This window comes from Microchirus variegatus, assembly GCF_963457635.1.
Source record: "Microchirus variegatus genome assembly, chromosome: 10".
NCBI classification, from domain to species: domain Eukaryota; kingdom Metazoa; phylum Chordata; class Actinopteri; order Pleuronectiformes; family Soleidae; genus Microchirus; species Microchirus variegatus.
In genome coordinates this window covers 19,531,895-19,547,292 of record NC_139811.1, presented here as the reverse complement: position 1 = coordinate 19,547,292, position 15,398 = coordinate 19,531,895, and the positions used below count along the sequence as shown (strand labels likewise).

At 41.1% G+C, this 15,398-nt stretch overlaps 1 protein-coding gene across 1 annotated transcript; it reads left to right on the top strand.

The window, feature by feature from the left end:
* Positions 1–508: 508 nt before the first annotated feature.
* On the top strand, positions 509–13,349 carry mpp3a (MAGUK p55 scaffold protein 3a; the record flags this gene model as incomplete). The annotated part of the gene is made up of 19 exons (XM_083896010.1): positions 509–545; positions 652–770; positions 1,394–1,471; positions 1,858–1,938; positions 2,603–2,740; positions 2,838–2,919; positions 4,318–4,403; positions 5,366–5,440; positions 5,555–5,751; positions 6,719–6,783; positions 7,611–7,631; positions 8,426–8,467; positions 10,241–10,306; positions 11,073–11,228; positions 11,371–11,451; positions 11,542–11,635; positions 11,827–11,935; positions 12,051–12,179; positions 13,013–13,349. The coding sequence occupies 19 exons, from the start codon at positions 509–511 to the stop codon at positions 13,190–13,192; spliced, it is 1,836 nt and encodes a 611-aa protein (XP_083752136.1). The 3' UTR covers positions 13,193–13,349.
* Between the last annotated feature and the right edge of the window lie 2,049 nt (positions 13,350–15,398).

Genomic DNA, 15,398 nt, shown 5'->3' with positions numbered 1-15,398 from the left:
AACTTCCGGTCTAGGTCCGCTTTAATAACACAGCAAACGCTGTATGACTCTTGCAGTGCATCCTAGATTCATGAGCATTTCTTAATATTACTCAAATATAACGTGCAGTAGTTGGTTAATACAGTCACCCTTCAGCACTCTAACCCTGCTCCCTCAGTGTGCTCTGTGAAAGAGTGGCTGTGATTAATAGTAGCAGCAGTGGCTGTTTATCTTAATAGAACAGCTCTATATTGCAAGCGGACTTACTCATACGTATCCACATGCTTGTAGATAAGGTACCTGTTCTGTGAAATGGAAAACGCGGCCTGGATTTATAGCACGGAGCACATAAAGGTGATGATGTATCGCTCTAATTACTGCGTATGGGTCTCTAGATGCCTTTTATATTGGTTTATGGCCACAAAAACACACCATGACCTGTGAAGGTCGATGTGAATGCATGAGGAAGTGTTTGGGTCTAATTTTCTCTCTTTCTCTCCCAGGTTTCCCTTCTTCACCTCACTGACCCATGAAAGAAGCCATGCCGGTGCTCACAGCAGGAGCAGGTGAGAGGAGTCTGCACACACACACACACGCACACACACATGCACACACAGATTCCATGAATGAACATGTTTTTATCTTTGTTTGTTGTTTCTCTCCTCTCTGTAGGGCTTCATGAAACACTGGCCCTTCTGACCTCACAGCTTCGGCCCGATGCCAACCACAAAGAGGACATGGTGTTCCTCAAAGATGTCTTCAGTGAGAGAAGTCTAGGATACCTCATGAAGGTGAGATAGTCTTACTATTCCTCCTCCTGTGTAGTAAAAGTTTCCTTATAGAGGAAGTTTATATGTGATTGTCTTGTGAGGGAGAGGACAGGACAAAAATCATGTTATTCATAAAAGACACTGGTTTGACGTTCTCCTCTTAATTCTTAAGTGCCATCACTGACATTAGGGTTTGATTAACTGTCTAGTTTCATGTCTCTACCATAGCCTTGTAGAGTCCATTATGTTCCTGACCACAGGAAACATGGACATACAGTACGTCAGTTGGACGGACTCTGCAGCAACATAAGGTTTAGAGATTAAAATGAGCTGCTTCGTTAATTGTAGTAAGAATTGTCCTGAATGTCAGGTCAGTTAATGTTCCACATCTGCTTTTCCTGTTTTTGGAAAAAAAGAAATGTTATGAAGTCAAAGGTCTTTTTTCTGATAATCACAAGCATGAAAGAAAATTGGTTGTATTTTTGTTTTTTTAATGCATCACATCAACATTTCTGAGATATTGTAGAGAAGACTTTCAAAAAAATAAAATACTTTATTGTATTTTATGAATTACCTTTGAATGTTTCTGTTTAACATTTTCCTTTTTGAAATCCTCTCCTAAAACAGTCTTTTATTTGTCACAGATCCATGAGAAGCTGCGACAGTATGAGAGACAAAGTCCAACACCTGTCCTCCACAGTGCCTCCTCTCTGGCAGAGGATGTGAGTTGATCACACACACACACACACAGACACACACACACACATTCCTTCATCCGTCCCAATGCACACACCCCTAATTATATCTCCACTCCCGGCAGAGTCAGTCACAACGAGTTAGATCTGATAGAGAAGCAGCGCGGGTATGAAAAGTGAATTTTAATGTCCTCAAAGTGCTGAATCATCCTGATGCTCATCTTATGAAACTCTATATCCTGCTGCTCCCACCAGTTATCAGCGGGGAAACTGCTGACCGGAGCTGCTCACTACTTATCTTTGCCTGCGTGCTTGTCTGTGCGTCTGGATGCATTTATTCTAGCATGAATTACTGGTATACATATGCAGGGCTTCACGTCAGGGAAGGACTTATCGTGTTTGCGTGTTGTCAGGTTACAGAGGAGCTGCAGAGTGGACCGATGAGCTCTGAGGAGAAGGAGCTGCTGCACCTGCTGACATCGCCACATCTCAAGGTAAAAACAGCCGAACGTTTAGCTGAAAGTTACCAAGTTACAATTGTGCGTGGAGATTGTGGAGCCAGTGATGTTGTTGAGTTGAAAGATTTTATTGAAGACAGTTCAGATCTGAGGAGAACTGAGACAACGCCTGACATCTGTGACAGTGAGGCATCAGTTCAGGATGCCAGGTCTGATACATATAGTTAGTAAGACTTGAGAGAGCGTATCAGGCTTTGGTTTCTAGTGAGGGATCCGTGAAAGGCGCCTAGTTTGTGTCTTATTGTAAGTTATGGCTGTTAATATTGAACACCAGGTCTGGTTATAAGAATAATGTGAGCGATTGAACTTAAAGTTGGCTGAAGATTAATAAAACTTTTTCTAACAAAGGTTTGAAATGATTAAATAAGATTGATTTATTGATTGATTTATTTAGAATTATTTTGTAAACAGTCAAGATGCCTCATAACATTGTCACTTGGAGAAATGAATAACTTTTTTATATATTAGAACTGTTAGAAAATGAGCGGTGTATTATTTGGGATAAAAACATGAAACAGTTCAAAATAGAAAGCTAAGATTTCAAACATCTATCATTTCCTTCCTTTTCTTACTCTTTCATCGAACAGGGAATGAATATCAGTATTGTTCTCACCAGCGTGTTGCTTCTCTGTCCCATCAGGCAGTTCTCTCAGTGCACGACACTGTGGCTCAGAAGAACTTTGACCCCGTGCTGCCGCCACTGCCGGACGACTTTGAGGATGAGATCGAGGAGGAGTCTGTGAAGATTGTGAGGCTGGTGAAGAACAAGGAGCCTCTGGTGAGTTGACAAACATAAAAGTCTACAGGAGGAAGAGGAAGGGACATTTTAAATTTCTTCAGTCTATGAGTCTAGGAATGTGTCTGAATGTGTCCAGGGCGCCACCATCAGGCGAGATGAAGCCACAGGGGCGGTGATCGTTGCTCGGATCATGAGAGGAGGTGCAGCTGATCGAAGTGGTACATTTTATTTTTTACCTGTCTTTCCTAGTACTTTCTACACAAGTATTGTCATGTCGTTACTCAACCAGATCCTGTGATGATTACTAGCATCAATTCTACACAAACAAAGAACACATTTTCTGACTTTTTAGATTGTTTTAAGTTCTGCATCATTTTCCATTTACTCTTTTCATTAACTATTCAGAAAAATTTAAACCATGCATGCGCTATGAGAGCTCACCTGTTATTTTACCTTTCATTTCTGTAGGTGTCTTAAAGATGCATCATTCAAATCTGGATAAAAGCAGCACATCTACATGTTTTTTTTTTCAGATTCAGAATCTGTCTTGAGAAAACTTCACCGTGTGTAATCAGTGTTAATTATAGACCACAAAAAAAACGTGATGTTATCACATCATTCCAGCAGTGGGACACTTTGGCTTCTGTTGTGCTACTTCACGTGTGTTTTGGTCTTTACCTGACTCAGTCTTCAGTCTCCTGCAGATATATAAAGTATTTTTGGATCCTCGTATCGTCGCAGCAGCTGCTGACACAGAATTGGTTCAGACTCTTGGCTTCAGATGTGTGACTTTTACATTTGCCGTGTTACATCAGCTGCTGTAACTGTGGTTTTGTATCGCTTGTGTTCAGGGGGTTATGATAGTTTGGGTTCACAGCTGATGTAATGATGGGTCACAGATTTGCCTTTGTATAAGTAGTGGGATTTCACCTTTGTTGAACAGTTTGACCCCTCTGGTTCAAGATCGTCCATGTGTGAAATTATTGGCAATATTTAAGATAAAAGAGGGTTAATATCCAATCAATACTACTGTATTGTGCAGCAGACTGATTGTATTTGTTGTTCTGCAGCCAGTGAAAATGAGGGAAATTATATGAATGAGGTCACAAATCAAAACGTGATACACTAAAGTGAGGTCAGAGAGGAGTATTGTGGCTGCTGCTGCTGCTAATCTAAACTTCCACACTCTGTAAACTCACTGTAATAATGTGTGTTTGTGTGTGATGTGTGCTGGGAAAGTCAAAAACAATCAGTGTCTGTTTCCATTAATCATTCATTATCTTCCTCCGTTTTCTTGCTGTGTCAAGTGATGGAAAAGTTAGTGTGGAGACGAGGTTTGTGCAGAGCCGAGCCTCTCGTATCATGCATACATTATGTTGTGTCTGATATGTGCCTCTCCGTCCTCCCGAGGGAAAACACTATTGATCTCGCTCCTCTCAGGCTTCGGTTTCATTGTTGTGGCTGCAGCACAAAGGGGATCACAGCTGAGGACGGAGGCAGCAGCGTGTATCAGTGGATCTGACAACAGTAGTCGTGTTAAGATGGAGCTGATGAGTCGTGAAAGATCTGCAGATCTCACCGCGATTGTCGCTGATGTTTCTGTTGCGTCCTCACAGGTCTGGTCCATGTAGGAGATGAACTCAGGGAGGTCAACGGAGTTTCTGTGATCCACAAAAGACCTGACGAGATCAGTCAGCTACTGGTAAGACCAGACGTTTGTTATAGAACAATGTACAGATTTATTTACTGCTAATTAAACTGAGGGAAAATACTGTAAGATGTACTTGAGGGGAGCTTGGATGGCAGAGGTCTAAATTCTGTTATCATTTCGTGCTGGGGAAAGAAAAGCAAGAATTTGCTGATGCCTTCGCACTGAACTCTATTGGACAATTTTATCTCCTCCCCTACTCTGGTAAGTAAATTATAAAAAGAGTGATGGGCTTATGCACTGTTTTCAACCTCTGAAGAGGAATGTGCCAGAAAAAGAAGGGAAACCACTGCTTATTTATAGCACAGTACTTTTTTTTGTTATCATATTTTTCTCAGGAAAATATTAAATATGTTTACTGTTCAGCCTGTAATTAGCATTTTGATGAAGGATTTTATTTCAACTAGGCTAGAAGATAGTTGTTGATGCTGAATATAATCAACAGTGTAATTTATATATTCTATTATTTTTCAGATATTTAAGCTTTAATTGTATATTGTATTGTGACGTTCTTGCTGCAATTTGTAAAATAACTTGATTTACTTGAATCTGCCATAATCTTTGTTGATCCTTAGTCCTTATATTCAGTTTTTTGTTTACTCTTTGTTCTGCACCAAAATACCTTGTATCGATCAAATCAGCACTAAAAAAAACTGTTTTCCACTGGTTTCACAAAGATGTGACAAATAAAAATGTTGTATTTGTTCATTCCACAGCGATCTCTTCCATCTACTGTGTACAGCATTAAATGCACAGCCTGAACTGTAACACGACTCAAAGCACTTTCAGAACATGTCATATTCTGTAAAGATGATGATAGGGAGTAAATCCTTCCTTAAGTATCTTATTAGCCACCATGGTGTGCCTTTAAGCCAAAGATATCTGGTCTTTTATTAGTGTTTTTAATTAAGGCTGCAGTCACAATCCTCCCTCCCCTTTGTCTATTTGTGATATAGTCCCAGTCCCAGGGCTCCATCACTCTAAAGATAATCCCTGCCATTAAAGAAGAAGACCGACTGAGGGAGAGCAAGGTAGGATGAAGCAGGAGTGACTGTCTTCAGTGTTTACAGTTGTGTAGCATCTTTTCTCTGTCTTTTTATGTCATTCCATGTAAATCCTCCCAAACTCTCTACATTTACCTCCAGGTGTATGTGAGAGCCTTATTTGACTACATCCCGTTAGAGGACAAGGCCACACCCTGCCAAGAGGCGGGACTTTCCTTCAAGCGAGGAGACATCCTTCAGGTGGTGACGCAGGACGACCACACGTGGTGGCAGGCCAAGCGTGTGGGGGACAGCAACCTGCGGGCCGGACTCGTTCCCTCCAAACAGTTCCAGGAGAGGTGATGTTTGTGCTCTCTGTGATGTAAACATACATATTCATTTTATCCAGCGACATGTAATCTTTTAAATCCACATTCATGTGTTCCACATTGAGGGGTCAACTATGATTAGATGGAGCATCAAAGCAATGCAGACAAAAAAAAAAGCCCCCACAACTAATCCCAGCCTTGAATGGGCGCATGCTGATACCACAAGTGTCATAATCTGTTAGTAAGATGATCACAGCAGACTGGGAGATCCCTGCCAAACACCACAGCGTCTGCTGGATTAATATCCACAGCTGGAACACGGAGACAATCGCAGGTCAGAGGAGCGACTGAGCTCTGTGACGCCTAAATGCTGCATTTCGTAGGTTCAGTTAAAGGTGCATTATGTAATAAATCTAAAGCAACTGGTCATAAAATCCTCCTAATATGTCACAGACTCAGGAATAATGTTCATATAACAAACTGAACTCACCAACAACAACAGTACAGACAAAAGATTTGCATTAAAAAAAATATTTTGCAGACTGCAAATCATGTTTATGTTTTGAAATCAAGTTTTGGCATGTGGCGCCACCTACCGCCGTCTACCAATCATTGCAGTCAGTAGAGTCTCAGCCACCGAGCAACCGCGGGTTGCCAGTTACGTCAGAAAACGAAACCTAAAAGACCTCGTTATTTTGAATTTGAATGTAGTAACCGTTTTTGGCCACATTCTTACATATGGCACCTTTAATGTTGACAGTGAATAACACAGATCGGTGACAACCTGCTGATCTCTTGGCATATAAAAACATATCAAAACTATTTAACATAGAACAACCAATACACAGAATTATAAACCACAGTATGTTCATGTTTTTTTTTCATGTTTAAATCTTTTCTTCCACCTGTTTCGCTTAACCTTTGCTCACGCTGTAATTCTGTCCTGATGCTTCTCTTCCTGCCTTCATCCTCTTTGTTCTGCTGCACACGTCTCCAGACGACTGGCCTACAGGATGAAAATGGGCACACTTCCGAATCCCAAATCCCCTAAAAAGCCTGTTTGTAAGTTACTGCCTCCCAGGTTTCCTCTGTATCATATAGTAATAATTACATTGCATTATCGCTCACTGTCACTTCTCTGCTAATGTCATCACAGGACAATAATAGCTCCAGTGGATAAATGCAGCAGAGTTTTGTCATTTACTGACCTGTTTTCGATGGTAATTTACTCGATTAGTATTCGTGGATTGTCCTCTTCATGCTGCTGTGAAGACATGTTATAAAAAAACGGACATGAGACAGAGTGAGATGGAGGAGGACAGAAGTGGAGGGAGGAATCACAAATATGAGTTAATCTCTTTCATGTTTGCTCCATCTGGCCAGTGAGTGAGTTCAGCTTAAGCAGATCACATGGAGTTGCAACAGGCACACAGGCGAGACAACAACAACAGCCTCAACAATGCACTTCTCACTTTCCCGCTGGATATTAGACAGAGGTGGCGTTTAAACAAACAGGTGAGGGGCTGATGTAAGCGGTGGCTCTTCATGGCGTATAAGCTGCGGGCGATCCGATTAGACCTGAGCCACGGGGAGACAACAAGAGCTTAGCAATATGGCAGCTACAGTATCGCTGCTCTGCCACACAGCAGCCTGTGAGGACTCTTCTGTCTCAACCTCCCTCCATTTTACTCTCTGATTAATTCCCTCAAATTTGCCTTTACATGTTGGTTCTCCCCCCAATCTATCATCACTGATGTTATTCTGACAACTGCAGGACGCAAATTATATTCATAATCTGTAATTTCTCATCACTCCAAATGTTTGAATCTAAAACAGAAGCGCTGGTCATTAATCTACTACTTTGTTCTTCCCTTATTGCACACACTCAGACGACCAAGGATGTGATAAAGGTGGGTACATGTGCAGCTGCAAACACCATTCATCCAGAATACAAAAGAAAAACATCCACATAGTGTGTGCGTGTGTGCGCGCGTGTGTGTTTCTCCTGCTTCCAGCTTAATTCCTCTCCTCCTGCTGTTAGTGTACCAGACTAGAATATATAATAGGTGTGTGTGTGTGTGTGTGTGTGTTTTACCTGATGTTCAGACTCATCATCTTCCCCGGAGACTCTAGTTCAACCAAGCAGAGGTTGTTAAAGATAACAATAGCTCTTTTTTTGTTCTGTGTCATCCTCAGTCTGTCATCTCGACTCGACTTTCACTTTGCTGCTTTTTTTCCCCTCCCAAACATGAGATATTCCGTTTATGTTGTATAAGATAATTGTTTTTCTAGCCATCGTGTGTGTGTGTGTGTGTGTATCATCACATATCGTCCATGTTCATCTTGTTGTGGTCATTTTGGATTTGTAGGTTTGTGAATCTGAGGCACTTTCTGTCTCAGCTGTGCAGCATTGGGGAGGCAAGAGGCTTGTTTACATGTGTATGGGTCACAGAGACTTGGCTCACAGCTGGGTGCTTCCCAGATGGAGCTCCTCCTCTGCTCTCTCCTCTGCTCTCCTCTGCTCTCTTCTCTACAACCTTCCTTCATTATCTCTTGGCTGCTCCCTGCTGTCTGCCTGCCTGCTGCCTGTCGGCCCCGCCTGCCCTCTCCAGCGCCTGCAGTCTTTCTGCCCCGCTCTCTAAAGACTCTTCCAGGTCTCTGACCCTGTGCTTACCCCCTTTTTTCCCTGCTTGCCTCCCTACAGAGGACTGTGACTGTGAGGGCTATTTCAATGGACAGTACATAGGTGAGAGCGTGAACATCTTTCTCCACCTCCTTCTCCCTATCTGCTCTTTGCCTGTTGCAGCCTGGCTGTGCGCTGGTTTCCTGGATGCTTTGGGCTGGCGGTCAGACTGCTTGCAGTGTTGACCCATTTGGGGCTGGGGGTTGAGGGATAAGAGGAAAGGTGAATGTTTCAAAGGGTTAACAGCAGGGAAAGCAGAGAGGATTCTGGGGAAGGGACGTCGTTTACATGTAGGAAAGATACTTCTTATTGTTTGTAGAAAACACTGAAAGGCTAAGGTGCACAATAGGTTTATTAAAACAAAAGTCACATTCAGAGTTCAGAGAAAACAGGACTCACTGTAATCCGACCATGGTCTCCCCCTCCTGGTGAGGTGGCAGCGCTGCGTCGACGTCTGCTCTCAGGAACACGAGGTTTGACGAATGTCACATAAGGCTTGAACTCTCCAGTCCATGATATTGTCAGCTGAACATGCAAAAAAAACCAAAAAAACAGCTGAACATACAAAAATGTGAAGGATGGTATTGAATTAATCCCAAAATTATAACAGGTTAATATTTTCCAAGTTTTCCTAAAAATATTTCCAAAATAATGAGTGGTTAAACAAGGTTTTACTTTTTGTTTTTAAATGAACAAACCAAGAGTGCAAAAAAAACACGATTACAAATTAAACTCTGTGTGGTCTAGCCTTCTTAATAGTACATCAAAATTAAATGCATTAACATGTAGGTGAAGAATTAAAGATAAGATACTGGCACATTATTGTACACGACATCATTATGATCACTACAACTGTAGCATCAGTATGTGAGCAGAAATAATAATTTAGCTGCTCTCTGCTATCAATACAGGTTTAATATTAGAGGGGAAAAGGTCGAGTGACATTAAAAAAAAAACTTAAATCTTTGATTTGTGGCGAGATTATAAAATGGAACAATGTGAGACATATAGAGGATAAATTGTGATGTCAGAATCACTGGATTAATGTTGATTATTTTTCATTGTCTTGTGTCGTTTTTACTTTATTTTCTGTTGTGAAAAATCTTCCTCTCAAAAGTGAAGCTGACAAATAAATAGTGGAGTAATAGAACATTGAAGTACTATCAAAGTGATTATAGTTACTTCCCTCTGCTGACGATAACAGTTAGACATTCAAGTTCTTTGTATTTAGAGAGAAACGTGATGTTACAATAACAGATCTTGGTAAATTCTAATTGGGGAGGGAGGAAACACACATGTCCCCTCATCCTCAACCCCTCATCAGCCTCTTAATGACCTCCCCTCCCTCACCACTCTGTAGCCCAACATGACCTTCATTTGCTCCCCCACATCGTGCGAGCTGCTGGAATGATGATGATGATGATGATGATGAGAATAAGGAGTGATCTAAACACAGCTGAATGCCTAACAGCATCTCCTCGCTGTAACTCAAAATACCTTTTTCTTTTCTTTTTTTTTTTAAATAAAAAAACAGTCTTTTTGCTTGGAGCTGTTAAACCCTCCCCTCACTTTCCCTCCACACAGCAGTGTTTGGATCCTCCTCAACCTGCTGCACTGCATCTAACCGCCCCTGCTGCTGCTGTGACCAGTGCACTGCTTACCCCTTTCCCCAAACACACCCTCCTGCTCCTCCTTGTGCCCCCACACCCCACCCCCCCTCCATGAGGGCCCTGCTGCGTTGGACGCATTGCACACTCAACCAGGCACGTTTGCTGCTCGTTCACCCTGTGTGGAGGCGTGAGGCTGGGTTGTGTGATGCTCTAACGCCAGTTATAGTCTCTCCTAAGTGTAAAGCAGTGGCGCCCTCCTGTGGCCAGGTGTTTTCCTGGGAATTTTATTCAGGTACAGTGCCCCGGCTCATTCCTGCAGGTACACACCACTGACAGGGAGGGGTGGGGGGGATACAGACAGACCTGGTCATGGGAGAACCCTCATTTCCAGTCACTCTGTGCCATTGGTGCAGCGTTTCCCAGGACCAGGCTGTCCTGTCTGTCCCGCCTCAGCACTGTAGCCTCGTTCACAGCAGCATGCCTTGTTTGGAACAACGATGTCCATCTTGGGATTGCATTGAAATGTGTTTTTTGATCTGCTGAAAAAACTATCTCTTTAAAAAAATGAATAGAAAGTATGTTTGAAGGGTTTTTTAATGTGCCAGATGCATGTGAGTTTCTTATGCTGCAGCATGTTCAATAATTGGCTCAAAGTTCAGCCGATATCTCACACTTAATATTGTGAGATGTCGGCTGCATGTGAACCAACATTTTAGTTTGGTGCATGTTAAACAATTGGCTCAAAATCCAGCCGATATCTCACACCAGCAACTGTTAACACTTGAAATAAGAGTGAGCTGTTTTCATTCATGTGCTGTTTACAAACATTGTTAATGCACGATTATGAATGGGCTGTCTCGATATTTTTTTTTTAAGTTTGTTGACTTGCACTAAAAATGCATAATAAATTGACCACACCTGCATCATGGAAGTGAAGAAGTGTACTCATGTGTTGCATAATCTTTTGTGATTGAGTTTATGGCTTACTGTATGACGTCTAACCCATGACCTTTTTGTCTTCTGTTTCTTTTTTCTCTCTGACCTCTGACCTGCTGTAGCCGGTTTACGGAGAAGTTTCCGTCTGAGTCGTAAGGACAGGCAAGGATCATCAGGAGAGGGTTCTGATCCTCTAGACTCTGAGTTTCTGACGTACGAGGAGGTGTCGCGATACCAGCAAAGGTCCAACGAGAGGCCTCGTCTGGTGGTTCTGATTGGTAAGACTGAGCCGCTGAAAGGCACAAATGTTCTTCTGTGATGATGGTGACATCTAGTGGATTAAAGCTTCTATTACAACATATTGAAGACATGCCATCATAGTATTTGCATGGTAACAAAATACACAATCTGCTTTCTAAGGTTCTCTTGGAGCACGAATCAATGAACTGAAGCAGCGAGTTATTGCTGAAAACCCACATCGTTATGCAGTTGCTGTACCGCGTGAGTAACTCTCCTCACCATTCATTTATATGTAGTTCACCTGTAAAGTAATTAAAAATGTGATTCCATGATATTCGTGTGTTCCCACAGACACCACCAGGCCCAAGAAACCTCAAGAGAAGGAAGGAGTAGAGTACCATTTTGTTATGAAACCGCAGTTTGATACGGACGTTCTGAACAACAAGTACGTTTACATCACATTCACGTACATTGTCTATAAATGAATGATTTGTTTTTGGGTGTAGTCCTGGAAAATGTTTCCTGAAGTTAAAAAGAAAACTTGATGTAGAGCCAAGTGGTCGATAAGCTGCATGTGAAATTGAACACCTTGTTCTGTTTGTTCAAATCTTTTTTTCTAATTTTTTTGCGTCTCAGGTTTATAGAGCATGGAGAATACAAGGAGAACCAGTATGGCACCAGTATAGAGGCCATACGCTCTGTTCAGGCCAAAAATAAGATGTGTATCGTGGATGTGCAGCCTGAGGTAAGAGTCAGAGCAACCACTGAGGCCAATTTACATGATATACATCCAGATGACTATAACAACATTGTTCTGTGTAACTTCATCATCATCATCATCATCATCATCATATCTCCAGGCCCTGAAGAGGCTGCGGACAGCAGAGTTCAAGCCTTATGTGATATTCGTCAAACCTCGTGTTCCTGAGAGCAGACGCCGCCGCAGCGCTGCCACCTCACCAGGAGGGGGAGACCATGGTCGGATTACAGTGAGTCCTGTTTTCTCTGACCTCTGAATGCAACTTAGAAAGCATCTTTTGTTTTAATAAACCTATGGTGCATCTTGGATTATTGCACGTTCACAAAAGTAGCAGTTAAATGAAGTTCAATCACAACATAATGACGAGGAGATAGTTTTGAGTTGGCAGATTATGAGGTACATCTAGCTAAAATTAATTCAACCCAGGACCAGTAATAAATCATCTGATTAATTATGACATTGAGCTTTTTTTGAGATCTTTGCTACTTTAAATACAAATTGGATGGACAAAATAGTTGAATAAACGTATAAAGAACAGATCAGTAACAGGACTGCATCAGTTGTACCAAAGCAAGAATAAACTTATTAATTGCCATTCCATTGTATAAAGAAACATTAATATGTGACAGTTGTGCATAATGTGTTAAAACTGGCACACTGGAGGTGTGATTTGTCACAGTTGTCTCGGACACGTTCAGCAACTGCACAACATCCAAGCTGTTATTTACAACTTGAATGAAGCAGCTGGTCGTTTGGCTGAACAGTCATCCCCACAGACGAGGTCTGGACCCACAGAAGATCGACTTCGTTTGCCAAATTCATTTTCAGAATATTTTTAAGCCTTTTACCAAAGATTGAACTAATTTATCAAACCAAAAGCTGGTTAACCTATTCTAAATAATATAAGGTGTTACAGAAATGGCAGTAAAAGATGTTTTTGTAATATGGTTTGTTAGCTTTATAAAGTGGCTCTCCTTTAAAAGGTTTGAGAAAACTATAACCCAGTTCATCTACGCCTCTGTAAAGCACAACTCGTATAATCGTCTTTTATTTTGGGCACAGGATGAGGACTTACAGGAGATGCGTCAGTCTGCTGTTCAGATCGATCAGCAGTACGGACACCTGGTGGACCGGGTCCTGATCAAAGAGGACTCTGCCAGTGCCTGTGCAGAACTTCGAGGTATTTTGGAAAGGCTGGAGCGAGAATCCTTCTGGGTGCCCGTCGGCTGGGTTCGAACCTAAACTTAAAAACCTTCCTCTCAGAATCTTCCAGAAGAACTTTTACAGCTCAACTCAGTCCTGCAACAAAACAAGAGAGGATGATGTCAGAGGAAGACATACGCTGGGGTTTTGTGGACGGCTCTTCTTGCTCCTTTTTTCTGTCTCATGTAATTTTTTGGTGGGGATTTACTTTGAATTTATTAGCCTTCAAAGACAGGAACCCTTTTATTCCTCACACCCTCACAGCTGCATTGCTCATGAGTGTCAGGTGTGGGATCCTCTCACAGGATTTACTCAGTCACTAAGCTTTACTGTGACTCCTGTCGGAGTACATTTTGTAGCATGTTCTCTGGGTTTATTTAACCATGAAGCCAGTCGCAGATACTTGTTACTCGTGTTACAGTGTAAGAATTTAAGGGAATGCTGTTCAAAACTTTGTTTTTTTTAGCTTACACCATTAATTTCAACACATTGACAAAAGTAAAAAATACAGATCTCCAAATGGAATGTGAGCATTTCATTTTCTACACAGCTGTTTTCAAGGAAACGCATGGCAACTGTTTATTTAATCTCAGATGTAAATATTGTAAATGTTCATCCTCGTGTGCCAACGAAAGATGTCGTAGCACTTCAATGCAACCTGTTTACCTTCAGTCCTGTGTGTAAAACATGGATGTAATGCAACTTTTACAAACACAAGAATGGTTTTGTACAGTTTCCTTGCACATTTTGTAGACAGACGTAGTTGGGTACTAAATGTATTTTGTTTGAGGGATTTGTGTTGTCGAGGATCTGCAAACAGCTGGTTACATTTATCGAGCAGAAACGTATGCTGGCTCATCGATAACCTTTCTTTTGTTGTTCAGTTTGACTCACTGAGCAAATGATGAAGCTAGTTTCTGATTTCATAAAGAATTTAATACAAAAATGACAATCTGGCAAAAAAATACTACTTTAGAGATCAAGTAATGCAAAATAGTGTCTTGACTTATTGTTAAATGATCTGGTAACATGTGGAAAACAACCATCTTCCTTTTCAGTCACATTAAGTTAAATCAAAAACAGAAGCAGCAGGAGTTCTTTACTGCAATGACAACTTTTGAATTTGACTTTAATCGCCCATCACTTGTAACAACAGTCCAGTGTGTATAATTTAGGTAAATAACAGTATTTTCAGAGTTTATCACCTGGAAATGAAGTTTAATTTTATTATATTAGACTAGGTGCGCATACTCTACCTTGGACTCTGTCACGTTTACACAAATCAAATGTGGCTCTTGGATGCGGAGCGTAAAGCCAAAGGTCAGGGATGTCCAAATTTTTTAATGTTTAGATTTCAGGGCCCAATGGTTCTTTCAGACCTTTAACAGTAAAAGTTACATACAAATGCAGTTTTATAATCATTTTATTTTCATTATCACAATTAACATGTTTTAATGACAATGTAACTACATTTAAACGTAGCCCCCGAAGTGACATGAAAAAAAAAAAAAAAAAAAAAAAAATTTTTTTGGGAAACTCGAGATTTCGACTTTGAAACTCGAGATTTCAATTTTTTTTTTTCTCATTTCACTTCGGGGGCTTCGTAAATTTTAGCCAAGCAGGACTGAACAAATTAAAAATACCCTGCCTTTCTTTCACATCTGTCAAGCATAATAGGAGATAGAACAACTCTTTACCAGATGAGCTACAGGGACTAAACATGACCAAGGCTGATTTTATGTCCCAATCCGTCTCTGCTCATAAATAAAACAAAACAGAAGCTGCGGGCCGTACAAAATCTGACCTGAGGGCTGTGATTGGCTCATGGGCCGTACTTTGGACATAGCTAATCATTTGGCTGCAGTATGCAACCTCTTACTGGTCAGTAATTACTTGACGGGATTTGTTAACAACCAGATTTAGAGTAGGATTCATGAGTAAAACATGTGGAAAAATGTGTATTTGCCCCTTTAACACGGGAAATACTGAGTGATAACAAAATTGATGTGATCTGTACACGTTGGTAACATTTTGGATAAATTCACTCCCACATACATGTGATTAAAAAATAATAATAAAGCAGATTCCAGATCCCTAATGTTTGTTGAAAACATGCAATGTTTTTATGTGTTGTATGAATTTAAAACCCAGAATGTTGAGTTTGTAATGTGACAATGTACAAAGTGCCATAATAAAGCTAGCTGAATCAAACCTCTTAAAAAAACTCCTGCAGTTTGCTTTTGAC